This window comes from Spermophilus citellus, assembly GCF_964194105.1.
Source record: "Spermophilus citellus genome assembly, chromosome: 2".
In the NCBI taxonomy this organism is placed as follows: domain Eukaryota; kingdom Metazoa; phylum Chordata; class Mammalia; order Rodentia; family Sciuridae; genus Spermophilus; species Spermophilus citellus.
In genome coordinates, this window is record NC_138183.1 from 141683866 (window position 1) to 141711383 (window position 27518).

At 35.9% G+C, this 27518-nt stretch overlaps 1 protein-coding gene across 1 annotated transcript in view; it reads left to right on the plus strand.

The window, feature by feature from the left end:
• LOC308641616 (uncharacterized protein) overlaps nt 1–27518 on the plus strand; it is a gene marked incomplete at both ends in the record, with an annotated part of 43942 nt that overhangs the window by 4102 nt on the left and 12322 nt on the right. The window contains 5 exons of the mRNA XM_081280272.1: nt 16091–16348; nt 23920–24140; nt 26561–26688; nt 26801–27046; nt 27112–27506. Of these exons, the coding sequence (XP_081136398.1) occupies nt 16091–16348; nt 23920–24140; nt 26561–26688; nt 26801–27046; nt 27112–27506 (1248 nt within the window). The remainder of the gene's footprint in view (nt 1–16090; nt 16349–23919; nt 24141–26560; nt 26689–26800; nt 27047–27111; nt 27507–27518) is intronic.

Below are 27518 nucleotides of genomic sequence, written 5' to 3' on the forward strand. Positions count from 1 at the left end.
ACCTCATGCCATATTACAATGTTAACTTTTCCTTCCTCTAAAAATCTGTAGAAACTATTTAAAAAGTCAACAGATTAAGGTACCACATTACACAATAATTTCAAGTAAATTCCATTTTTAAAATATTGCAATTATTGTCTCAAAATTATGTTTATGAATATTTTGTATAAGAATGTTAAGTATAAATTTATTTTCAAACAAATAACTTAATCTTCAGTTGGACACAAAGTAATTTGTATAATGCATACATTTTTATTTTTCCTCAATATTTCTCTTTTATTTCCAGAAGAAACAGAAGTCATCATCATTCATCAATTAGCTCCTTAAGAACTCCTGACATGTTTATAGCAATGTTGATCAGATGCTTTTATTTAGTTCTTTATTTAAAATCTTGCAAATTTCTGCAATTTTCTTTTATTTTTGTATTATTGGGTATCAAACTCAGGGCTTTGTGCATATGAGACAGACAAATGTTCTATCACTGAGCTACACTCCAGCCCTATCATTCCTATCTTATGAGTAAATTATGGTATTTAATATGGTTAATTAAAATCAGTGAAAATAAAAACATGCAAACCTTGCTTAGTTTATTTGGTTGCTAGGGCTGTTAACAAACTGTTATACACTGAGTAACTTAAAACAACTGAAACTTTTTTTTTTCTTTTTAGTACTCAAGACTACAATTCTGGAATTAAGTATCAGATAGGGCCCTGAAGGAAACTTTGTTCTATGTCTCTTTCTTAGCTTCTGAAGATTATTCTTAATCCACCCTAGTTTTCTTTTTGATATATAATAATAATAATTATATGTAATGATAGTGATGATGATGTCACAATTACAGTAATTGTTACTGAGATGTTTTGAAACGTCAAAAATTGTGTCCATGATAATTGAATGCATTATTCTACCTCTATGTAATATTTACACTAACTTAGTAATATTATACTGCAATCATTCGTTTTGTAAAATCAAAACTTAGAGAGTTTTGTGTGCAGGATTCCGAACATAATAAGCAATCAAGCTTCATAACCAAGCCTGTTAGTTTGACTCTATTAGCTGTGATTTTACTTACAGTGTGTTCTGACCCAGGGAATTGTGGGCTCATCTTAGGATTCCCCAGGCACTCCCTTCTATGCATTGAGCCTTCTTATTTCCCTGTAGGATGGTATTGCTGTCCTTTGAATATCTTTATGCTATTTTTCTTTTATTTTTAGGTCAAATTGAAGCAATCTAAATCTTTCATATCTGTTCTGATCAAAGCAAAATAGACAAAAATATCTTTTTATAACATAAACACAAACATAAATTGTAATAGATGATTGCAACCTTCTGCATGAAGATATCACACACAAAATTGTCTGATCAGTATATGAGTAATGACAAGCAGTTTATGAGTCAACTGCTCTTAAGTCCCACTGATGCTTCTAAGTTACAGCATGTCCATGTGGTTCATGTTCATTTGTCCCATAATTTTCATGAGGAAATATCAACAATTTTCTCTGGTCATATGTGTGTGTGTATGTATATATTCATACTTAAATGCAAATTACAAACAGTTGATTTTCATATTAATTTTAACTTCAACATATTTTTCTCTTATTTCATTTTTTTTTGTCTCTAGGCATTTAGTATCCTCTAAGTATATAATTTTTAAATTGTGTTTAAGGATATACAACATGTTATTTTGACATAAAATGACATAGTGAGATAATTATAATCAGGCAAATTAGCATAGCCATCCTCTCAGATACATTATTTTTTTATTTGGAGCAGGTAAGAGAACCTGAAATATACTCTTTTAGCAGATTTTCCAGTATTATTAGCTTTAGTTATATGTTTTCATCTATTTACCTATGTATACACAGACACATGCATAAATATGCATCATGAAGTAACATTCACCTCTAAAGGAGGAGATTCTGAAATTTCAATGACATGGATGAACCTGGAGAACAAAATGGTAATAGAGTTCAGTCTGACACAGAGAAATCAATAGTGCATAACCTCACTTTTATGACTTTAAATGGCATCCTAAATACCTGTCTACTATTTCTTCTCAATTCAAACATATTATTGTCAAATAAGTACACATTAGATAAACTGTTTTATTTTTCTAGCATAAAACTTGTGTTGTCTTCCATTTATAATATATATATATATATATTAATTTTTATTGCTTATGTATAAAAAAACTATAATAAGATTAGTGGCTAGAAACAACATGCATTTATTATCAAACAGCTGGGTAGGTCAGAAGTCCAAAATAAGCCTCAGTCAGTCAGAATCAAAGTACTGACAGAGCTGATCCTTTCTGGAATCCTTGACTTTGTCAACTTCAAGAGGCTGCTGAGGTTGCTTGGTTTGCATCTCACCTCCACAAGACTCCAACCTCTTGCTTCTATTGTTCTGTCTCCTACCTACTCTATTCATCTTGCCTCCCTTCTATTGGACACTTAAGTTACATGTGGCCTTCCCAAATAACCCAGAAAATCCTCTCTCTCAATACTCTTAAAATAGTTACACACACACCAAAGCCCTTTTGACCATTTTCTAATATATTCACAGTTTCTAGAATTGACACCTGGACATTTCTGTGATAACATTCAGTCTACTAATGTCCATGCTTTGTCCCAAAGATTCATTTCTGTTAAACATGTAAAATATACTCACCCTTTTACATGATTCCCTAAAATTCAGAAACCCATTGCAGCATGAAATCAATCTAAAATGCCATTAATTTTCATATCATATCAAAAGTCCTAAATATCATTAACTAAATCATTTGAATATTATATATGAAAATCTGAATGTCATTCATTTTCAATAAAACTTTCTCTCCATTTATTGATCTGGGGAACTTTAAAAAAATTGTTCACTCTCATAACACAGTATGGTGATGCTGGTTAAAAAAATTCACACTCAACCCAGCACCAGTGCTCTGTCTCACTTTTTTGCCTTTTACTCTCTTTACAAGGCAACCATTAGTCTGCACCCTTGAAACAGTGTGAGTGATAATTAATGTTCTGCTAATGAACCCAAGAATCTTGCAGCTATTACACTGCAAAGCTAAATTAGTTTTCTGAAGTCCGGGTATGGGATTATTAAAAATTCAATTGCTGATTTTATTATGCAGCATAGTAGTCAAGGCTTACTTATTTATATTGTTTTCCTCAGAGCTCCCAATATATGACTGTCTATATAATTTTTTAGATTCATTCACTTCCTTGATTGACATTTAATTCAAACACCTTTTTTTAAACAACATAAGATTATAAGAAGTAAGAGGAAATGCAGAAGCTAATAGCTGATTACTAACCACTTCCTTCAATTATAAAAACTAGGAAACATTCTTTAGATCAACAAGAGCCCAAAACTTAAATATTATCTCAATTTTCTCAATCCAAATATCACAATTCTTATAGAACAATTAAAAACAGATAAGACTTTTAAAATATTTTTTATTTGTTCTAATTAGTTATTCATGGCAGTAGAATGCATTTTAACACATCATACATAAATGGAGTATAATTTCTCAATCTTCTGGTCGTACATGATATAGATTTACAATGATTGCATAATCATACATGCACATAAAGTAATAATGTCTGATTAATTCTACTATCATTTCTAACCCCACACCCCTTCCCCTCCCTTCACTCCCTTCTGTCTAATCCAAAGTACATCTATTCTTTACTAGCCACACCCACCTTATTATGAATTAGCATCCACATATCAGAGACAACATTTGGCCTTTGGTTCTTTGGGATTGGCTTATTTTGCTTAGCCTAATATTCTCCAGCTCCATCCATTTACCAGAAAATGCCATAATTTCATTCTTATTTAAGGCTGACTAATATTCCACTATATTCTCTCTCTCTCTCTCTCTCTCTCTCTCTCTCTCTCTCTCTATATATATATATATATATATATATATATATACACTCTTTTTAAGAAAAAATTGTGATATATATATATATATATATATATATATATATATATATATATATATCACAATTCCTTTATCCATTCATTTGTTGAAGGACACCTATGTTGGTTCCATAGTTTAGCTATTGTGAATTGAGCTGCTATAAACATTGATGTGGCCACATCACTGTAGTATGCTGATTTTACGTCCTTTGGATATAAATCAAGAAGTGGAATAACTGGGGCAAATGGTGGCTCTATTCCAAGTTTTCTGATGGGACTCCATACTGCTTTTAAGAAAGGTTGCACCAATTTGTAGTTTCACCAGCAAGGTATTAGTGTACCTTCCCCCACCCCCATCCTCACCAACATTTGTTGTAGCTTAGATAATTACAGATAGTTGCCATTCTGACTGGAGTGAGATGGAATTGTGGTATAGTTTTAATTTGCATTTCTCTAATTGCTAGAGACGTTGAACATTTTTTCATATATTTGTTGATCAACTGTATTTTTTCTTCTATGAAGTGTATGTTCAGTTAAGACTTTTGAAACAAATACATAAATTACCCTCTTATACATGATATAAAATTAATATCTGTGTGCAAAGAAACAAATGGTTTATTATTTTAAATTTTCTACCCTGATATCAGTAAGATATAACTTGTTAGGATGGTTACTGGTCCTCTAATATCACCAATTACACTGTGGCCTATGAACCAATAACATTGAGTAGGAGCTTGTAAGAAATGTATAATCTCACACCCCACTGAGATCTGCTGGACCACAATATACATTTTAACATATATGTCTCTATGCACAAATCTTTACCACTAATTGAGAGAGAAAACCCTCTCTCTCGATGTCCTTAAAATATTCACACCCCAAAGCCCCTCTGACCATTTTCTAATATATTCACAATTTCTAGAATTGAAACTGTGTAGTATTGCAAGTTCAGACTTGATAGAGAAAATTAAATAACAGGGGAAATATCAGTGTCAATTACTTTAGTTTTCAAGAGTTTGATGCCTCAAAAATGTAAATCCTCAGAGAGTGTTTGCCTCATGTAATTTGGTCCCTGGCATATCTAAACCAAGAAATAACCTTAAGAGCTGGCAACCAGAACTGCTGTGGTAACTGTGAAATGGAGGAGGTTTGCTAATGTGAAACTGGATAAGCAAAAAATGAACAGCAAATATTGGAGATGCTGAGGGGTGATGTAGACCAACACTGAAAATAACTATAACTGAGAACCAGAACCTGCCCTCTCAGCTCTGAAGATTACAGAATGCTGAGAAACTGTGACTCCCAATAGCATTAGTACTGTTTGCAAATAGCAAGTAAAATTTAATAATGAGGCTTCAACAAGAAGAAGGGTGAGTGTGCTTGTCCCACAACTGGGATTTGAAACTATTAGTTCTGGGAGTAATCACTAAAATTTTAGGTAAATATTCCTCAATGCCTCCATTTATTCAGTTATCCAGAGCATAATTTTTATACTTGTCATTTTATTACAAAATATTTTTTGAACTTTCTACAATGTACTAGCCCTGAGGCTTCCTGAAGGTAGAGAAAATTGGTCTGTTCTTTATAGCATGCTACAGAGTCTAAAATTGAGCTGTTTAGAAATTAGTTTCTGAGTCTAGAGTAGGAAGTTCCAACCAGTTACAGGGAGTTGGAGAATGTTTCCATGATGATTTCAATTTTAATGAGATTTGAAAAGAAGTATAAACATGTACTACACAACAGAGAGAAAAATGGTGGTAAGACTATCTCACTGTCCCAGGAACAGTGAACAAAAGGTGTCAAATATAAATATATATTTGAAATATAACAGATGTCAAATATAAAATGAGGTAGAACGTAGAGGCACTGGTTTAATTGAAGTGATTGCACATGTAATATGGAAAGTTGGTGAAAAGTTCAAAGTTGATAATTTCAGGAACAACAATATGAGCAAAGTGTTTAGAAGTACATAGATAACTTTCAGCAGAATTAAAAACAAACTGTTTATTGGAGTTATTCAACAGAGATTAAGTTTTCTCTAAAGGACAGGATAAGAATATAGGTGAATCAGAAACTTTTATAGATTAATAAGATCACCTATTTAATTCATCTTATTTTTGTTAAAGCTATAAATTCTTTAGGTGACTCTGATGTTGAACTATACAGGAAATTCCTGGATTAATAAAAAAAAATACTTTGTATTCAAGTGAATCTGTGAATCTGACTGTAGAGCAACAGCCCACATTACCCTGTCTCATCCACAATCAAACTAGAAGATGCCATGCCGTCACTGCTATGAAATGAGGATGGATTGCATCTGTTCCAGATCCTACTGAAGTATTAGATTTTATATAAAATGCTCTGATTTGGAACAAGTCAGATGCTAAAATTACATAATTTACTGAACCTACATAAGGACCTTAAGTGGAAACAGATTCAAAGTGAAAGGGGTGCAGAGCAGGAAGGACATCATTACATCCATCCTGACTTTGTAGATTCCAGTATTTGTAACTGCTTATGATTCAATACCTTAACTCTATCCCAATGTCAGCCTAGGCCAACATTTTCTGTAAATCCTGAGAGATATTCAGAAATAGCCGATTGATATTATAAGTACCTAAGGTACTTATTTGATGTCTTAAATGGCTGCTTATCTGTTTAGTAGTAACACACAGTAATTGGATATTTTCAGTTTATCCATATGTGTGAGAGTCTAATATTTTTCCAATATTCAGTCATCAAGTCATGTAGGTCAGTGGTAGAGTGCTTGCCTCACAATGTGTGAGGTACTGGGTTCAATCCTCAGCACCACATAAAAATCAATCAATAAAAATATATTTTAAAAAGAATAAAATAAACTTACTTGAAAGTATTCAAATAACAAGCAAATATATAACTCATAAAATAAGCAAAGTTCAAACTTACTGTGCTTAAACTGATTTATAAAATTGGACAATTTCCAGAATGCGCAGTCAAGACCAGAATATCCACAACTTAGCTACACTGAGAATGCAAGGACAGAATCACTGTAAAGTCTACAATTTAATTAAGGAAATGATTATTAAGAATTAATGCAATGTATCTGATCATTTGCAAAGAGGTAAAATATGTTGAAATATCAATTTAAGAAAATTGACAATTATAGCGGTATTCATCACATAAATGTAATTCATTGCTAAAAATTATCACACAAAGAAAATCCTATGTCTACACTGCTCCACTGGTGAATATTTCCAAATATTTGAGAGAAAGTTTTTCAATCTATTGCAAAACTAAGAGTGTTTTTAAGATATGTATTATTTTATGTGTATGTGATTTGTTCCTTTTTAAATACTGAGTAGTATCGTATTCCATATGTATTAAGTACACTCTTTCATCTATTTCCTTGTTGATGAACATTTGAGTTGTTTTTAATTTGGGTTGCTATGTAGAAAGCTAATATGTACATTTTGATACAAATCTTTGTATAGACCAATGTTTACATTTCTCTTGGATGAAAACTGAAGTGCATATATATTAGATTATGTAGTAAATGTTTGCTCAAATTTATAATAAATTGCTAAGCAGCTTCCAAGTGGTTGAGCAATTTTACATCATCAACAATACTTGGCATTGTCAGGTTTCTTTTCTATTTAGGATTTTACTTTGGTATAGAGAAAAATCAAATTTTATGTTCAAAGTTTAAGACCATGGGGATGCCACTTAAAACTGCGTGTGTTCCCAGTCTCTGCTTTGAAGTATATTCTAATTCATAAAAGATAAAGAAGTCGAATGGAAAATGGAGCTATGAAGATGTCTGTTTTTAATGAGTGACTGCTTTAAATGAGCAACTATAATTTGTTTCCAAAAATGTTTATGGTAATAAGACAATCATGATTTTGCTCATTATCTGATAACAGTCTCTGACTAATTATGAAGTAGGTATCACATTTTTTTCTCTATACAGTTGTAAAATTAAGACCAAAATACATATATTACCTTCTCAAAGGTATCAATGAGTGAAGGATTGGGTCTATGACCCAAGCACTTTGACTTTAAGACCTGGGCATTAACCACTATTGATTCTATTTCCCTCACATGTTGGTCCTGAGAACACAAACTGGCTAAATGTGAGGCGACACACTTAGCAGATAACACAGTATGTGTTACAGATGTTTTTTTTTTAATTTTTAATAATATTGACAAACCTAAAAATTTGATGGAAATGCAGATTTCCTAAGAATTATCTTAAAAATTAAAATAGCTGGTGATAGTAAGAACTTTGCTCACCACTGGCGGAAACAAGTTTTAGGCTATTAAAAGCCTTGGGCAGGTCCTTCCCTCTCCAAGTTTTCACTCAGAGAGATATCCTCATTGACATTGGCTTCTATAAGAACGTAGGTTTGCAAATCTCAATGTAGGAATATGGGCTTAATCATTGAAATGTTCAAAATAATAAAAACTTCAAAACAGATCAATCTTTATAAAATGGTGTAAAATATTAAAGGAAGTATAAGTATGATTCTAAAAATAATTCAGAAGCAGAACAAAGGACATGGCAGCAGGAAATCATTTCCATATTTACTGAGTTCATTGTGGCTGAACTCTCAGTGCAGCCAGAGCTCCAGCTGCCCCTCTTCCTCCTCTTCCTAGGAATCTATGTGTTCACATTGTTGGGGAACCTTAGTATGGTCACACTGATTGGGCTCAGCTCTCACCTGCATACTCCCATGCACTTTCTCCTCAGCAGTCTGTCTTTGATTGACCTGCCATTTCACCGTTCACCCCCAAAATGCTGGTAAACTTTGTAACAGAGAGAAACATCATCTCTTATCCTAAATGAAGGACTCAACTCTACTTCTTCCTCCTTTTGAATATGACCACGACGTGGCCATCTGTAGCCCACTGCTTTACCATGTCATCATGTCCTCTCAGGCCTGCCTTTCCCTGATTTTAGGGGTATGTAATATATGTGTGGTTTGTGCATCAGTCCATACAGGCTGCATGATTACAGTCCAATTCTGCAAATTTGATCTGATCAACCATTATTTCAGTGTTTCTTTCCCCCCCCTGAAGCTTTCTTGCTCAAGTAACTATGCCAATGAAGTGCTGATTCTATTTTTTGGTACATTTAACATCTTTGTCCCAATCTACATCTTCATCATTTCCAGCATACTACACATTCACTCGACTGAGGGCAGAGCCAAAGCCTTCAGCACGTGCAACTCCCACATCTCAGCTGTTGCTGTCTTCTTTGGTTCTTTCCTATCTATGTACCTACAGCCATCATCAGCAAGCTCCATGGACCAAAGCAAAATGTCCTCTTTGTTTTATACCATTCTTGAACCCATGCTGAACCCTGTGATCTACAGCTTGAGGAATAAAGATGTCAGTGTTGCCCTGAAGAAAATGTTACACAGAAAAAAGTTTCTGTGAACAGAAGTAATGAATGCATGATTTATTATATCTAGGTCATTGACTATCACATGTTGTGAATTGATGTTATGAAATTTAGTCCATTTGTAAATATTTTTCCTCTTGTGATAGGATTTTATTCTTGTTATTATGGTCTTTTAGTGGCATTTTCTGAGCATGATTTTATCTTATGTGTATCACAGAGGCAAAGTTAGAAACAAATGCTAATGATGGTAAATATCCTTTTAACCAATTGTGCTCACTCCATCACTTTACAACACTTCTATACAATTGATAACTCTGTTCTCAACTCTAAATGAAAATACCATCTTCCAAAGATGATTACTACCCTCTTTTCTTCCATCTATATAAACTACACAAAGTTATAAATATTGCAGACATAATTTCTAGCTTTGAGGTTCCTCTTTTCTGCCATATTCCACATTTGTCTGTCTAATTTCCAAAAACCCAATGTGGATGACAATAATTCTGCATACCCAGACCAGAATATAATTTATTGGGGGCTCCTCTTTCTTCCATATGCCCTACATGTCTTTCTAAGGTAGTGTCTCAAATAGGAAAAAATTGGGAATTTTCGTCAGAATACAAATCTCTTGGAGCTGTCTGAGATCAACTAGAATAGAGATTCAGACAAAAAAAGAGAAATTGTTAGGAAGGATAATGCTTGGCAAAACATTTTGTAAATTCCTAGTTACAGAAGAACAAAATCTATTTTATCATTGATTTCTACTAACAGAAATCAATCCCTCGTGGGAGAAAATGTTTTTGAGATCATGTGAATCTCTAATTTATTTTTTAATTAATGTTGTTATTGCATGTGGAGCCAAATCTTGGGAGATTTTGAAATCCATTGAGAATTAATTGTATATTTCTAATCCCCATTGCAACACTTGCAAATAATACAGGATTCCAGTTTCTGATAGCAAAAATCTTAAGGTAAGTGAACATCAATTTCTCAGCACGTCGTACAACTCCTATATGGTGTTTAAGTTGTGTATTTAAATGCTATAATTAATAATTGGTTCTTCAAGATAATGCATTTACTTCATATTCACTGATCATTTAATTTTATTCAACTTTTAGTGAATCATTTTATTCTCAAAAGTAAATGTTATCTGACAAGCTTTGTAGTTGAGGATATTGAGTCATATACAATATAGTTTTCCTAAAGTCACATAACTGGTAAGTAATAAAGTCATGATTCAATTCTTGCTATTTTGACTACAGAATGGCTTTGAAACTCATAACACTATGCTATTGTATTGATTTATTTATTTTGGGATTGTATTCATTTATTTTATATGACTCCAAAACATACATTACAAAAAAGACCACCTATTATAAAATTTAACATATGCTTGTGTGTTTATTTTCTGTCCATATGTACTCTGGATAATTTACTTTCCCATTATCTGAACTTCAGTGTCAGTATTTCTTTCAGAACCACAAAAGAGTGAAGCAAATCTTATAGAGACTGGGGTTCTAATGTCTTGCTGCCTTAAAAATTGGTTACATTAGGCTGTGAACATCTAGAGCATTCGGGTCCCTGGGTAAGGGTCGCGAAATAACCGGGACACAGGGGATGCAGAGCCAAGGCAGCAATCGCAACTGCATGCTGAGGTTTATTTGCAAGTTCCTTTTATATTCTTCTTCTAACAAAGCAAGCGATTCTTCAGTAACACTTTACCCACATTGCCCAAAAATCATGCCTCAGTGGGTACACAGAGCTAAATTCAGATTGTTCCTGTTCATTTGATAAGTACCCTCCCAAAGTTCTTTGTAGACATTATCTAATCCCCGAATGTACTGTTCCCAGGTCCAGTATGCAGGAAACTTCTTCCTCTTGGCCAAACCTTGCAGAACTTGTGACTTGCGATAAGGGGAAGAGAACTTTTCCTCCTCCTAACTGAGGTTTGCCTCAGCTGACCTAAATCACAGCCACAGCTCTTGCAAAAAGTCAGGCCTGAGGGAGCTAAACTCTGCAGACTCAAACCCCAACATTAGGCTATCTGCAAGTTCTTTCTTTGTAAATGGCTTTTCCTATTTAAATCATGTCCTATCAAAGGCACAGTTACAACTGTCATGCTCAATGATCAACTTGAGTTGTGAATGGGCTCCTAACCATCACTATAATGTTCAAGACACTGTTGGGATTATTTTAGATGTGGAAGATCCACAAGCCTGGACAAGCTGACAGCATTCAATTGACACATTCTCCTGTTGCTCTCAGTGCTTTTCAGAGCAGCTTACTGCCATAGATGTCCCTGATGGGAGAAACAGCTCCTTTTTAAATCTAAATCAGAATGTCATGCTTTTCATGGTCTGCAAAATGCTCAAAAAATCATTATAAATTTTCCATTGTCACTGTAGGGATCTCAGGGATCTCTTGATCTCTTTGCCTCTTGGTTTTTACATTTCCTTTTGAATGCAGTCTGTTCCATGACAGCCAGGAACCAACTTACTTCTCCTCCTGATCTTGAGCAGAACATGCTCTCACCTGCTTTCCCATTTATATCTCTGGTTGAGGCTACTTGCTCCTTTTGGAAGAACTCAAGTCAATCAAAGAGCAAATTCAGAAACTATTTTCTAAATTAATAAAAAACAAATAAAATAATTACTCAGAGTCACATAGTGGTTTAAAACTTGCAGATGTTGATACAGACTTTGTCCTCAAAATGCTCTTCTTATTGATGAGGAAATAGACTCAGGGGTAAATGACCTGTTACACAGACCCTACACCAGGGAGTACAGTCCTGCTTTCATCCGATTTCCAAACAAGAAGCCTATGTCATCATTCAGTCATAGGGGATAGGATGTGAAATGAACAAATATTTCATTCAGATGAAATTCATACAGATGTTTTGTAATATTTTGGGGGGATAATTTAATAAATATTGGAAGATCTCCTTTCCATTGTATTTGAATCCCTTGAAAAGGTGATCCTCATTCACTACACAGAAGATTAAATTTATGAACTCTATTCTCTTGGCTAAAATGCCAGCTTTATCAGAGTCCAAAGGGAAAACTTCAATGGCATTTGAGATTCTGATATCTAGTGAATATAATTTATTTGTATCCCTTAAAAAGAAAATACTTCCACAAAAGGGGAACCCTGGGATTTCTTTGACAACTGTACTCTATATTTTATAGCACTCAGGAGGTTGGTATAGGCAAATTTTTACTAAATACAATGTTTCCAATACCTACTTTACATAATTGTATATTCTAAAAGTAGGAATTTATAAGAAGGATTGTTCATACATGTTAAGTCATAATCATCTATGTTCATCTACAAATTTGTTCATCTCTGTTAAATTAAAAAAGTGAAACTCTAAATTTAATTTTTATTCTAATGAGGCTCACATATAATTACATATATATATATATATATATATATATATATATATATATATATAATTTCATTTACATACTGACAATTCTGTGGGTAACTTGTAAGATCCGAATAAACTGCATGTACTCTCACATTCATGAATTGCTGATGTACAAACAACCAGATACTTTTCTTGGAAATGCATTTATGTTTCTCAAGGTGAATAGCAAGCACTTTACTTACAGTATTGTTGTTTTACAAAGCTTTAAAGGCAGTAGAATTGTAGGTCACCAAACATGGGTAAAATCTGTTGGAAAATCAAAGCAGTACCTTCTTATAGGAGACCACATCACATATGGTCACCTGTGCTGAAGGAAAGCATAGACCCATGCAAATAGTAACCAATTATTTTCACTTTCTTTTAATGAAATAACATTTTATTTTCAGTGAAATCTCACATACGGAAATACCTTATTTTTAGTCATTTTCAAAGTGACTCAACTACTAAATTACTTTGATAGGAAATTTAAATATTGCCATTCATGTTCCCCTAACTTTCTAAGTTCAAGATATTGGATATAAATAAATGTTCTTTTGATGATGATTCAGGGCAATGACAGTTATGCAAATTGGCTATTTTATGTATTTAGGTGCATTTTTCCCTGTCCCAACTTTCTGGAGATTTAGAGAGCTATTTGAGGATTTTTTTTAAATTATTGACTTTTCTGCCACCCTCAATTTTGTTTAAAATCTTTGTCTGCCTACTCCTTTCTAATTTCGTGTATTTATTCTGCTCTCTTTCAGGTATGCTAAATGATTTCCTAACAAAAATGGTGATATAGTTTTAAGAAATATCCAATTTAGGCTGGTAAATTAATGAACATTAATAAATGGATAATGTGATGCTTATAATTGATTTCTTAAAGGTGTTTTACTTACATTCAGTTGATTATGTATTCCTGCCCATCTGTGGATTCCTCAATCTGCTGGGCACTGTCAAAGCATAAACTAATGTGTTTTATTTACTCTGACAGATCAGCAATTTTTGTCTTCAAATCAGCAGGAATGTTTCATTAGTCAGAGAGATAGGATTACTGAGGTTCTGATTTGTGGATTAGCCTTCCTAATGGAAAGGATTTTTATATTATCTGAGATTACAAAATGAAATTTGGTGCTATTCGAGCTTAGCAAAAACCATGGTACCCAATAAATGGGTCTGAACCCAAATGCTTCATCTCTGTCTCTACTAACTTTCACAGTGTGTTGATTTCTCTGTGAGTATCACAAATATTGTGTCCATGTGAACAATTCATTGAAAAACTTCACACCCTTCATGTGATGATGGTCCAATTTCTTGGACATTATCAATGGGGCTGCATGGTGTTTCATTCTGGCAACTCTGAGTCTCTTTCTCTTATTGTATTAGCTAATTTCCTGAATTTAGAGATTTGGATCTCTTCTTGTTTTCTTGGAGACAACATCCCACCTAATTCATCCTTTAAATCAACATACATATTGAATACAATTAACATGCTCTAAAGTTATATAGTAAAAATATATTGCAATGAATTTCACAATTTTTATGTTGTGATCATGAAAATATTTTGTTGTGAAAAATAATAGCAAAGTAATGTATTCTTTTGTGTATGGATTTTTTTCTTCATTAATATTTTTTTTATTTTGGAAAAATAAAATTTAAAGCCACATCTTGGTCCTGATTCTTAATGTTTCTCTCTTCAGTGTCATGAATTCAAATAATACTTTATGTTATTCAAATGTCCCAAAGAAAATTATCAATATTGATTGACTCTGTATGCAATATACAATGTTTTAACTCTGCTTGAAGTTTAGGAAAAACAAATTTGGTGAACAATAAGACCTGCAACTCTGATCTAAATTTTTGAAAGAAATGTCAGTGAGCCTTTGACTTTGAAAGATGAATGGGAGTGCAGGTGCAGGGCAGATGTAATGATTTCTTGATGGCTAAAGTGTTTCACCTGAATGGCATATGACCATTAACTGAATGTTAACACTGCTGTTTCTGTAAAAGAAAGATCTAAATTATAGTCAAAGATGGCCTATGGCCCTGCAATTTTATCAATCCACTTTCCCACGAAAGGGGAAATGTCCTGGCCTACTCAGATTTTCCTTTCAGAAATCGGAAAGACTATCAGAAGGGATTAGAGCCATTTCTATAAGTTCTTTTCTATGTTCATGATCTCTACAGAGAAATCTTCATGTTCCACAGTCCCCAGTTTAGAGAATGCCAAGTATGCTGGCTGATTCATGGAGGTCATAGAGAACCAAAATAGACAACTCTCACATGGTCACAGCTAGATCTGAAGCCATGAGCTCATGATGTCAGAAGGTTCTATTGGCATATGCTCAGACAAAGAGGGTAAGATGTCTTATTTTAATAATATAAACAAAAAACTACTTTATGGAAAGTTTGTGGTTTTTCTCAATGTGTAATCATAAGAGGCTTAAGCCTGGGAACCAAATGAAGTGACGTTGACTTCAGCATGGTTGGGTTTGGATGGAACCGTGGCTCTGGGTTTCATTTAGAGTCTTTGTCCTTGAGGTTTTAAGAGGTTCTTGGTAAGGATGAAGTCATGTTATCCATGAGGGTGTCAGAAATGCAATCCACCAAAAGAGCATGAAATTCTGCTTTGGAAATCAGAAAATAAGCTTAATGCCCCTCTTTTATCTCTTTTAACAGATACTATTTTGTAAGAAAATGGCTACTTCAAACCTCTCTTCAGGGACTGATTTTATCCTTGAGGTGTTAACAAAATGCCCAGAGCTCCAGTTGCCACTCTTCCTCCTGTTTCTTGGAATATATGTGGTCACAGTGGTGGGTAACCTGGGCATGATCCTCTTAATTGCCATCAGTTCTCAACTTCACTTTCCAATGTATTACTTTCTCAGTCATTTGTCCTTCATTGATCTCTGTTACTCTTCTGTCATTACCCCTAAGATGCTGGTGAACTTTGTGTCAGAGAGGAACATCATCTCCTTTCTGGAGTGCATGACTCAGCTTTACTTCTTTCTTTTTTTTTTTTTTTTTGTTATTGCAGAAGATTACCTTCTAACAGCCATGGCATATGACCATTATGTTGCTATCTGTAGCCCACTGCTTTACAACATTGTCATGTCCCACAGGGTCTGCTCCATCATGATGGCTCTGGTGTACTCCCTGGGTTTGTTTGGGGCAATGGTCCACACCTCCCGCATGTCAATGCTGTCCTTCTGTGGGTCTCATATTGTCAGTCATTATTTTTGTGATATTCTGCCCTTGCTGACTCTATCTTGCTCCAGCATCCACATCAATAAGATATTGCTCTTTATTATTGGAGTAATTAATACATTAGGTCCTACTCTGGCCATTCTCATATCTTATGCTTTTATTCTCTCTAGTATCCTCCATATTCGCTCCACTGAGGGTCGAGTCAAAGCCTTCGGCACCTATAGCTCCCATCTCATGTCTGTGGGCATCTTTTTTGGGTCTATAACATTCATGTATTTCAAGCCTCCTTCCAGCAATACTATGGACCAGGAGAAGGTGTCCTCTGTGTTCTACACCATGGTGATTCCCCCTGATCTACAGCCTCAAAAACAAGGATGTGAAGAATGCACTGAGAAGATTGGTTGGGGGGAGGCAGTCATCCTGATGAAGTGGGTACTTGCAGGGATCAAGAAGAAATGAACCAGATGAAATGGTGTCAGATGATTTTTGACATTTCTTTCTGTCTTCCAAAGAGAAAGCCTTCTTATTTAAAAAATACAGTCTATGCTTGAAAATGACTGAGATTTTTAATATTATTGAGCAATTCAGTTTTCTGATATGTTTCAAAGAAATAGGAGTTAGCAGCAGAGGGAAGACAAATAAACATTAAGATTTTTATGATTATAAAAACAATATTTTTTGTTGCAAATATTGATGGATATAGTTCCATGGGAAGGACAGTCTGAGATAAAATTATGTATCAGTGAGTTTATGTGCTAATTTAGTTGGTAATCCAGTTTCCTTTGAATTCAAAGTACTACTTTCTATGTGGTGTTTTATCTAGCATGAAGAGGCATTGCACAGAAGTATCTGGCTTAGTCATCTGAGGGAATAGTTAGCCTTTATCATGACATTTCTTTAAAAAGAGATTAAATTTATTATACTATATAATTTTTTTTTCAGTTTAGACTCATTTTGACAAAATTGTCAAGCTGCAGACTATAGGAATTAAGTTAAACATTATAGAGACTGTAAGACAACAGTCCAGATGATCAACGGAAAATGTATTCTTCCTTTTAAGTAAGTGAAAAATTTACTTTAGTGGTTAGTTTCAGTTTCCAGACAAGTGTGACTACAGGAGACCTTTTCATTTTTACCACTCTATCCTTTTCTTACCTCTCACAATTCCATACTATAACCATGTGTATGTTAGATGAGACCCTGTTCTGCCTCCAGTCTCAGCTTGTCAGTCTCTTGACCTGCACATGGCTTAAACCTATGTATGTGGAAGAGTGGAAAGCTCTTCCATGTAGGTAGCTAATAATGAATCATAGTTTTGGACTCATTAGATTCCAAAATAATCTGGCATAAACATTTCCACCAATGTAGTGTCTCCAAACAAGATATTTATTCTCCTACAATTCTAGAGGTCTAATTTAAAAATAGTCTTAATGGCCCTAATCAAGGTTTCAATTAGGCCTCATTTCTTCTATGTGTTATGTTTTAGATATGAGGTATTCCCCACAAAGCTCATGTGTTAGACAATTCAAGTTAGCAGAAGATAAATGGTTGGGTTATGAGAACTTAAACCTAATCAGTGGATTACTCCACTGATGAGAATTAACTAGGCAGTAACTATAGGCAGGTAAGTTGTGACTGAAGAGATAGGTCACTGGGGGCATACCTTGGGATTTATACTTTGTCCCTGGTGAGCAGAGCTGTCAATCTCTGCTTCCTGATTGCCATGCTGCTTTCCTTCTGCCATGACGTTCTGCCTCATCTTGGGCCCAGAGCTATGGAGTAGCCATCTGTGGACTCAGACCTCTGAAACTGTGAGCCAAAATAAACTTGTCCTCCTCTACATTGTCCCTGTATGGTGTTTTGGTCACAGTAATGAAAAAGCTGTAAACATCATGGAGTATCCAGGGGAGAATCCATTCTTTTCTTTGTCTAGCTTCCTGGGGCTGCTGGCTGCCTTAGCTTGTGGCTGTTCCACTCCAATTTCTGCTCTGTGGTCTCTACTATCTCTTATCAGGATATATTTGATTGCATGTAAGGCCCATCTGAATAACAACTGATGATCTCCCCATATCAGGATCCTTACATGTCACATGTGCAAAAAGTCTTTCTTTCCCTTGTTTTCCATATAAAGTAACATTCAAACATTCAAGTAACATTCACAGATGTTGGGACACTGGTATGGATATCTTTAGGGAGTATTTTTTTTTTAGTCTACCAATGGGTCTTCAGGGACACAAAGACCTCTGAGATCAATTTAAAAGTTACATATTCTCTCTGGGATTTTTAGAGTATTGACTGGGCAATATCACAGGAAAACAATTATAAAATTCTGTTGGTCCTAAAACCACAAAACATTACTTGAACCTTTTTAAGATATATGTTCAAATGTTAAAAGGGAGCATATGTTCAGTCCAAGTTATTATCAGTGTCTGTCATTATATAAAAATGGTATCTTTCTTTGATTTATATTCTACATCTTAGAGACTAGTGGTTAAATACATTCATAGCCCATCAATACCTGTCATTTATAACAAACACTAGTAACATGACCACTACAATGATTTCACTTCTTTATGTTTTTGAAACTGTTTTTTCCCCTGATATTAACTAGAAGTGGAGACCTTTCTAAGTTTTGTGAACTTCTTTACTTTAGTCAAATACATTCTTACCTGGAGAAAGGCAGAATAGGTCCTATAGGCTTCCTGTATGCTAATTTCAGGCAACAAATCTACCTTCATCATCATCTATACACAGAACGATTTTGTCCAGAAAACTATCCACATAAATGAGAGGAGAAAAGGGTACTAATGGCAGAGTACTACTTCCTGGGTTTTCTTTGGGGTAAATGTTGGAGTTTATTACAGTACCTTAACTTCTATATTGTATGTGGTATTATATATTACATGTTTGTATAACTTCCCAGTGAAAGCTGCAGATATGAAAATTAAAATTCAATAGATTTAACTTGACCACCAATCATAAGTATAAAACAAAGAGTATACATGAGTCTCCTATGTGTCCATCCAGGGTCCTTTCTCTCTTTTCATCAAGAATAATTATTGGCATGAAATTCTGAATTAAACAACAATTGGACCATAAAGATTGCCTTTCTGCTTTTTGTGTGAATTTTCTTATCATAAAGGTATAGCACTAAGAAATTTTTTAAATGATATATTGATTTCTGTAATTTTATACATGAATAATCTAAGTTTAAGAGTCTCAATGATTTCCTAAGAAATAATTACTTTGATAAAATTAGTATTATATTTGTGAGGTGCTTACACCAATATCTACCACATAATAAGCATCTCTAGATAATATTGCCAAAAGTAATAATATAAAGAACAATTATTATAGTTAACACTGCTATTTTTATTTGGGGAGATTTGAAACTTTACTAAGTAAGTCAAGTTCTGAGTCAATTATGTTTATGTACATTTATGTGTAAAATTCATTAGAGATTCTTGGATGCTTTTTAATCAATTACCTTAAACAAAGTAGTTCGTTGGTGAAAGCCTGGTATTTGTGATTGGTAGGCACAAAATATCTGAAGTGACTCTAGGTCAGAAGGATATATTTCTCACTTGTCACAAATGGGAAGAACCTTAGGCAGGTGGAATGAGGAAAAGTCGATGGAAGCCACTAGAATCATTGAATGAAAGAAATTTCAGTCACAGGAGATGTTATAGGAGGAGAGGCAGAATAGTGATTGGGACTAATAATTAAAGTTTGATTCAGAGCGAAGAAGTCCATGGACAATTTTTCTAAGGGTCCTAGAAATTTTCTGACCCAAGCCCTTGGATGGGAAGGGAAATAGAATATTTGTTCCTATGTTCATCATTCTGTCCTATATTAACCACTCTAATTTTCAGAATTTGGATTTTCCAAGAGAACAAAATTTCAATAAGGAACTAAGTTTTCCTAATATATGGTTTTCTAACTAAATCATCTAGCCACAATACACAAATATAAGCAAACAACAAAATATATGATTATCTACAATGGCAACATATAAAATGAGAGAATATTTGGGATCTTAAAAACATTTTAAAAGGTAAGCAAGACAACCTCAAAGAAGAAAAGTCTTTAAATTGAATAAACCCTGCTTTAGGAAAAATTTCATATTACTCTTATCCTTTTTCCCATTTTTTTAACCAATTGATGAACTCTTTAGTAAAAACCTAGGAACTGACTTCTGATTTACTTTGGGAATCATTGTCCTGAATTCTCCACATTACAGAATCCTCATCAACAACTTGAGAATATGAAATCTGGAAATTTTTTCACCACTCTTGAGACAGGTATCAACAGAGGCTACAGAGCATAATAAGATGATTTTTGCAGAGGGTTATTAAATACTGATCACTCTGTTAATCTTGGGCTCTGTAGGTCTTGGGGGACTTATATGTGTATGAGTGTGTTTGATCTTTCTAATGAGCTCCCTAAGCTCACTAAAACTCCCATTAAAAGTGCTTTTCATACCACCCTTATGCTTTTCAGACTGGAAAAGCTAAGCATTATTTGCTTGAGGGTTTCTACTATTGGATAAATAATTTAATGTTTTATTTTTAGCCAACCAATAATTATGTCTTTAACATATAAACGTGTGCATCAGGCAGTAGGAAAGGATTGCTTTTTGTCAGCCATAAGAGAGATCTGCAGGCTGGGGTCGTGGCTCAGAGGCAGAGCACGCACCTAGCATGAGTGAGGGACTGGGTTCGATCCTCAGCACCACATAAAGTAAAATAAAGACACTGTGTCTACATATAACTAAAAAATAAAAATATTGCACAAAGTGAGCAGTTTCTATGAACATCAGTCTCTGTGCAGGATCCAGGTAAGTGTCTAGCTTTTTTATGGCAACTGTGTCATGTCTAATAGGAGGACATTTGGAGACAGTAACAGTACCACCCCCATACAACATTTAGCTTTACTTGGGAACATTCTTTCTATCGTCCTCTCCAGTTGGTCATGTCCTTCTAATAACTTTTCTAGCAATGCTGCCTTGTCACATCTTTATGACTTGGGTCACAGAATCTGTGGGAATGATTCCAAGTATAAATGTAAGCAACATTGATGCAGGCGTCTCCCCGGGTTTCCATGACTCTGAACTGTTTGCTTCCCTGAAATCCTCTGGTTTTTGCATTCATTGGTATTTCTTGTCTTGTTGAGCACCAGTCTTCACATAGAAGTCTCCAAGAGATATAGATAACAAAGGAAGACATGATCTCAAGTAGAGTGTTCATTTTTTCACAGAATATTAAACATATTTCTAACTTCTTATTTATCTTGAATGAATATTGTTTAGACAATAGGAAACAAAAATTATCCACTCATCCCAAGTAGCCTTTGTTCATTGCTACTAGTCTTTCATGCCTTTGTATTGTATTGTATTGCTAGAAAATCAATCTTTGAAAGGAATATCCTTGATGTCCCGTCTTCTCCAAAAGAGCCCAACATTTTTAATCTGCCACAAAATTTTTGATATAGAAACACAAATGTTTAAAACCCTGACCAACCACAAATGTTTAGCATATTTTCATCATTCAAAGCAAGATGAAGGACCTGGCATGAACAGGAGACACGAGTCCATCTTCCTACCAAGATGGCATTTCCATCTCCCCATATTATGTGCCTTTCTATATTCAATCATATTTTTTTAATTTGATTAGTGCTCTTAGATAACAAATCTTTACATTTATTATTTTAGTTGATCATAACAATCTGAAAAAAATAAAAGGTATTCTAATTCTCACTTCACAATTTAGATGAGAGATTTACAGCAAATAGCTTTCCCAATGTTGCAGGATGGTCAGCAGAACAGTCAGCCCTTGAACTTAAGGCTGTCTTGACAACAAAACCTTCATGTTGATTTGCTGGGAAGAATACCAGTTCACCTTGTTAAGCTCTTTTACAACTTTTTGTTATTAAGTAGGTATGGGAAGCACTGAGCTCAGAATTAGGCAGATTACTTTCCAGTTGCACTATTTACGGTATTTAATGTTCACATGTTCACTGTGAACTTCCATGCAGGTACATGGAAACACTTATTTGAAAATGCAAGCACTCCTTTTTTGTACTGTTTGTTACTAATCTTTACAGAGCATCATCGACATTGTCTGGAAAATATAGCTCACAACTATGGACAAAGTGTCTTAGTGTGTATCCTTTAGGATACTGTGGGAAAATGTTCTTTCAGCCATTTTTTATGTTTACTATTCTCTTGCATAGTTTCTTCCAAAGCCAGAAACATCTCTTTTCCTCTTTCTGTACTTTCTTATCACCTTAATCAGTTGTATGTATAAATATGAGATGCAGAAATTTGTGCTTGATCTCTGCTATTCCTGCTCTGAGCCCCCTTCAGGATGAGAAGTGTTCTCAGACTGCTTACCATGCATGAGCCCTAACTCCTTTTGTTCCCCATCATCTAGAATCTCCCTTTCCCAGAAAGTGCTTTGAAATCTGGTCTATTGTATAGTATCTAAAAATGTTCACATTTCCTTGTAGGCTCTCATCCTCGAAGTTTTGTGACAAGTTAAAAAACAGAAGATATGAAGACATTAATCCATATGTGAAGTAAACTGGGTCAATGAGGGACTCTGGCAGTCTTACTTCTTGGACTGTAGCTCTGACTCTACAATACTTTGTGCCTATAACTTTTAACCATGAAAATAAGGGCGTAAATTGTAAACAGTATTTCAGGGGATTTTGAACATTATATAAAATATAGAAAGCATGTGAAAGTAATATGCAATCAGTGAGGAAGGAAAAGAAGGAGAAAGGAAGGACAGGAAGAGGAAGATGATAATCATTATTCTCTCTAGTTGCCTTTTCTAATACTTAAAAAAAAAACAGAATAACTGGTACCCTAAAAACACATACACTCAATCAAACTGTTTCCTTCAGGGACCCAATTAATGTTGGAAGAATGTGAACCAACTCACTGCTTCTTCTGGGAAGAACACAGACTCTTATTTCTTCAGGTCCATGGCCTTAACACCCTTTGCTACTGAGCATAGGAAAATTCAAGGTTTATACCAATAGCAACATTGTTTCAGGAACCCAAGCATCATCTTTTTCTGCCATGTAAAAGCTTCTCAGTAGGGCATAGGTATCTTGTAAATAAGGGGATAGTTGTTCACTGCTAAGGTTGCAGCCAACTGACTGTTCTGGGAATCTTGAGGTGTGAGAAGACTCATGAGCTAAGCACGTGTCCTTCAGTGCTGAGTGCAGTGGTGAAGCCCTCTGCCTGCCATTCTTTGCCAGTTCAGTGGAGAGCAAACAGGTGCTTCAGGAGCACTTTCACTTCTTCACCTTGGGTGTCTCGGACAGGGATTTTCACCCAGGGAGTGATAATTAGATGTGTTATATACAACTTCATGGTCATCTTCACTCCAACTGCAAGTTAGAGAATATTTTCAATGCTGTGTCTAAGGTTTCATTCTTTCCTTGTTTGCAGATATTATGGGAGATGTTTTGGCCTCAGAATGTGAGAAAATTGGGAACAATGAGACAATGATTAGAATCATCCATTATTTTTTCTACTGTCAGTACATAACTATCAGTAATTCTCCCCATACAGCATGATTTTAATTTGCTGCCAATTTAGGACAAAGGTTTCTGAGTCAGTCCAGTAACACATTTTGTGATCTGAACTCTGGATCAACTTGGAGAAAGTCCAGGGTGATTTGGGAGATTGGGCACAGACATGGGAATCTCAGATGATGAAAATTGTGACTTAGTCTTTCTGTCCTTGTTAACTTTCTTGTGCATATTTTGCTTCATTTGAAAGGGGAATGATGGTATTTAATATAATTCTCAACTTTCATTTCTACAGAAATCTCAAAGAAGAATGGCCATAGCAAATCATTCTACATCCACCTTGTTTGCCTTACTGGGTTTAACACAGCAGCCAGAGCTCCAGCTGCCCCTCTTCCTCCCACATCATCAATCATTACTTCTGTGATGTTCTTCCCCTCCTCAATCTCTCCTGCTCCAGCACACACCTCAACGAGCTCCTACTCTTTGTTGTTGCGGGGTTCAACTCCTTGGTGCCTACCCTGGCTGTTGCCATCTCCTATGCCTTCATCTTCTACAGCATCCTTTGCATCCGCTCCTCAGATGGTCGGTTCAAAGCTTTTGGAACTTGCAGCTCTCATCTCATAGCTATGGGGATCTTCTTTGGGTCTATCACCTTCATGTATTTCAAGCCCCCTTCAAGTAACTCTCTAGACCAGGATAAGGTGTCCTCTGTGTTCTATACCACAGTGATCCCAATGCTGAACCCTTTAACATACAGTCTGAGGAACAAGGATGTGAAGAAAGCACTGAGGAAGGCCTTATTGGGGCAATGAGATTATTTTTTCGAGAGTTTATAGATGGGAAAATGAATAATATGTTTTTGTTCATTTTTATTTGTTGTTCTGATGCAATATGCATAATTTCAAGGATTTATATTTTTTTTTCTTTTTCTTTTCTTTTCTTTTTTTTTCCTGAGAATTGTACCCAGGGCTTTCTGCACTTCGTGTAATTAAGTACTCTACCATCAAACTACATCCTCAGTTCCAAGATCTATATTTAAAAAGTACTTTTCAATCTAGAGTCAACTCAGTGTTTAAATAAAATAGAAAACATTTTGTATTAGCATTCCTGTGTTTTGACAGAAAAATTTGTGTTTAGATAGTTTTGTTTTCTTACTGTGATATAAAGGAAATGTTCTTCTCTTCCCAATATTCCATGCTTGCTTATTGAAGACTGCTATGTGAAGGGTACTGAGTTATTAATAGAACAACAGAAATTGACTAGAAAAAGAAGAAAAGAAAGAGAGAGAAAAAGAATTAGAGAAAGAGAGAAATCAAACAAGCAAACACAGGAGAAAGAGTTACAGAAGAACTGTAATTTTAGTCAAAAGGTCTTATTAAATTTGCTTTCATTATTTGTTTTCCATTTAACATATGCAAAAAGCCTTTATTTCCATTTCTTTGGTTGTTTTGAGCCCTCTCTACTGAAATACAGAACAAGGGAAGCTTGTGCCACATTTTATCTTAATTTGTTATCATATTTATATTGTTAGTCAATGTAGTTAGACATGAGAAACCATGTAGAAGCATAAGAATTAGGAAAAAAAGAAAGAACATATCTTTAGTCCCAGATGATATAATTTTCTATCTTGAAATCCCTAGAGACTCAATGTTCAAACTAACACAAAATAAGAAGAGGCAAATTAACCCTCAGAAATTGATTAAAATAGCAACAAGAAGATAAAATACATGTTACTATATTTTTTTAAAAAATGTAAAATCAATTTAAGAGAAACATTCAAGTACTCCTGAAAGGTAGAGAGGTAGGGTTGAACAAATGAAAAGATACTTGCTTTTCTTAGAATGATTAAACATTTAAATATTCTAGTTTATCCCTGAGCATAGTGGTGCATGCCTGTAATTCCAGCAGCTAGGGAGACTGAGCATGAGGATTGAGAGTTCAAAGCTAGCCTCAGTAAAAGTGATGCACTAAATAACTCAGTGAGAACTTAACTCTAAATAAAATACAAAATAGGGCTGAGGATGTGACTCAGTGGTCAGTTCCTGGTACCCTACATAAATATAGTACTTTTCCCTAATTAACTTATACATTTAACACAGCTTCCATATAAATATCAAAAAATATTTTTATGGTTCTAGACAAGTTTCTCAAATTTACTGAAATATCTTTATACATTAGCTTATTGAAGTACATTTGATATATATATATATATATATATATATATATATATGTGTGTGTGTGTGTGTGTGTGTGTGTGTGTGTGTAAAATGTAAAATTTCATTAATTTTAACACTTAAATATACCTTTGAAATTTATTTGTCACCACACTCAGGATAATAACAATTAGTTCAACCTCAAGAGTGTTTTTTTTACATCTATCCCCAAACAATAACTGATTTATATTTTGTCTCAGCATATTATTGGCATTTCCTATTTCATGCAAATGTAATCATACAGTATGTATTAATGTGTCCTTGGCTATTCTTCACTCATAATAGTGATTTAAATATACATCCATGAATTCATTTTTATAGCTTATCATTTATCTGTTGCCACAATATATCCATTTATTTGTTTTTTTTTTTTTTTTTTCAAGTTGCTGTAACTGTGTTTATTGATGAGGCCAGGACTCTGGTGAGCCCTGGTGGGGAGGGGCACTGGGCAAGGTAGTGTAAGGAATGCTTTGAGGTGGCTCGCTGTTGTGGAGCTTCCAGACAAGGTGAGGGGAGGGCGAGGCCTCAAGCACGCGGCCGGCGCCCAGGCGCCCCCAGGCAGAGGTGGACAGCAGGCAGGCGCTGGGGCGGCGTGGCCAAGGAGGCCCGCACACTCACGCACACGTGCACAGAGAGACTCAAGGCTCTCCCGAGCTCCAAACCAGTGCAAACGACTTAGTGCAAATTGAAATCAGAAGGGACGGGTGGGGAAACAGAGTCACGGATGCTTTGAATCTCTCAAACGACGGAAGGAAGAAAGACAGAAACACAAGGTTGGAGGGAAGGAGGAAGAAGAAAAGCAGAGGGAGGCGGGCTGATGGTCCGCTGGGCGCAGTGGGGTTTGGCGGCGGGTGCTGCGGGTCTGTTCTGCCTCGGTGTTCACAGGCCTGGTCCTTCGGCTTCACCTACAGAGCCGATTCCTGAGTCAGGTATGCAGTGGTTCCCAAACGCAGCATATTCTTGATCCAGAGCTAGACGGACTTGAAGAAGTCCCCAGAGTTGAAGGCCCAGACGTAAGCTGGGTAGCACCATTTCTTTATATCTTGAGGGTTCTAGGGGTCCAGAGAGCAGCAGTGGTGTGTTAACTCTTTCGGAAAAGCAAAGGACCAGACCCTTCTGTGGCAGCCTCCCCCGTGGTCCCAGCCAGAGTGTTCACGAAGGCCGGCCGGCAGTCCCTCTGTCCTCGCCATCACACCGGACCATGTCATTTCTTTCCAGTACATCCCTGCGCCTGGCGTCCTGGCCTTCTGGGGCTGGCTTGTGCACCCCTGCTGGAGACCTGTCCTTGTCTCCAGTCTTGAGCTTGAAGGCACCGATCACTGCTCCGTCGCTGCCCGTGATGCCCGCCTTGGCCACGGGCTCTGGAGGCCAGTGAGGCGCCTCGTTGGCTCGCCGCCTGGTGGCCCCTCACCTGCCTGCCCCGACTCCCCCCTTAGAGAGCTCACTCGCTCTACCCCGCCCGTCTCGCCTTGTCTGGCCTTGCCCATGCCCTTGGCTCCCCTGGTGCTGTCCTGTCTGCCATGCCAGACCCAGCGGCTGAGCGGTTAGGGCATACAGTGTCACCAAGTCCACTGTGGGCCCTCTCCGCGCCAGCCTCTGGGCCGCAGTGCCGCGTGGGAACGGTGCATCCGCAGGCTGGGCCCGCTGCAGCCTCCTTGCTGCGATATCTCTCCGGAGCCCGCCACCCACGACCACCGCTCCCCCCAGGTGACGTCCTTCTGTGCTGTCCGCGCACTGCCCTTCTTTCCCGCTCTCCGGCCTTTGAGGCTCTGGCACAGGCCTCGGGAGACCCACCAGAGCCGCTTCTGTACCTTCTCCTAGATGAATTACGGTGGGTGGGATG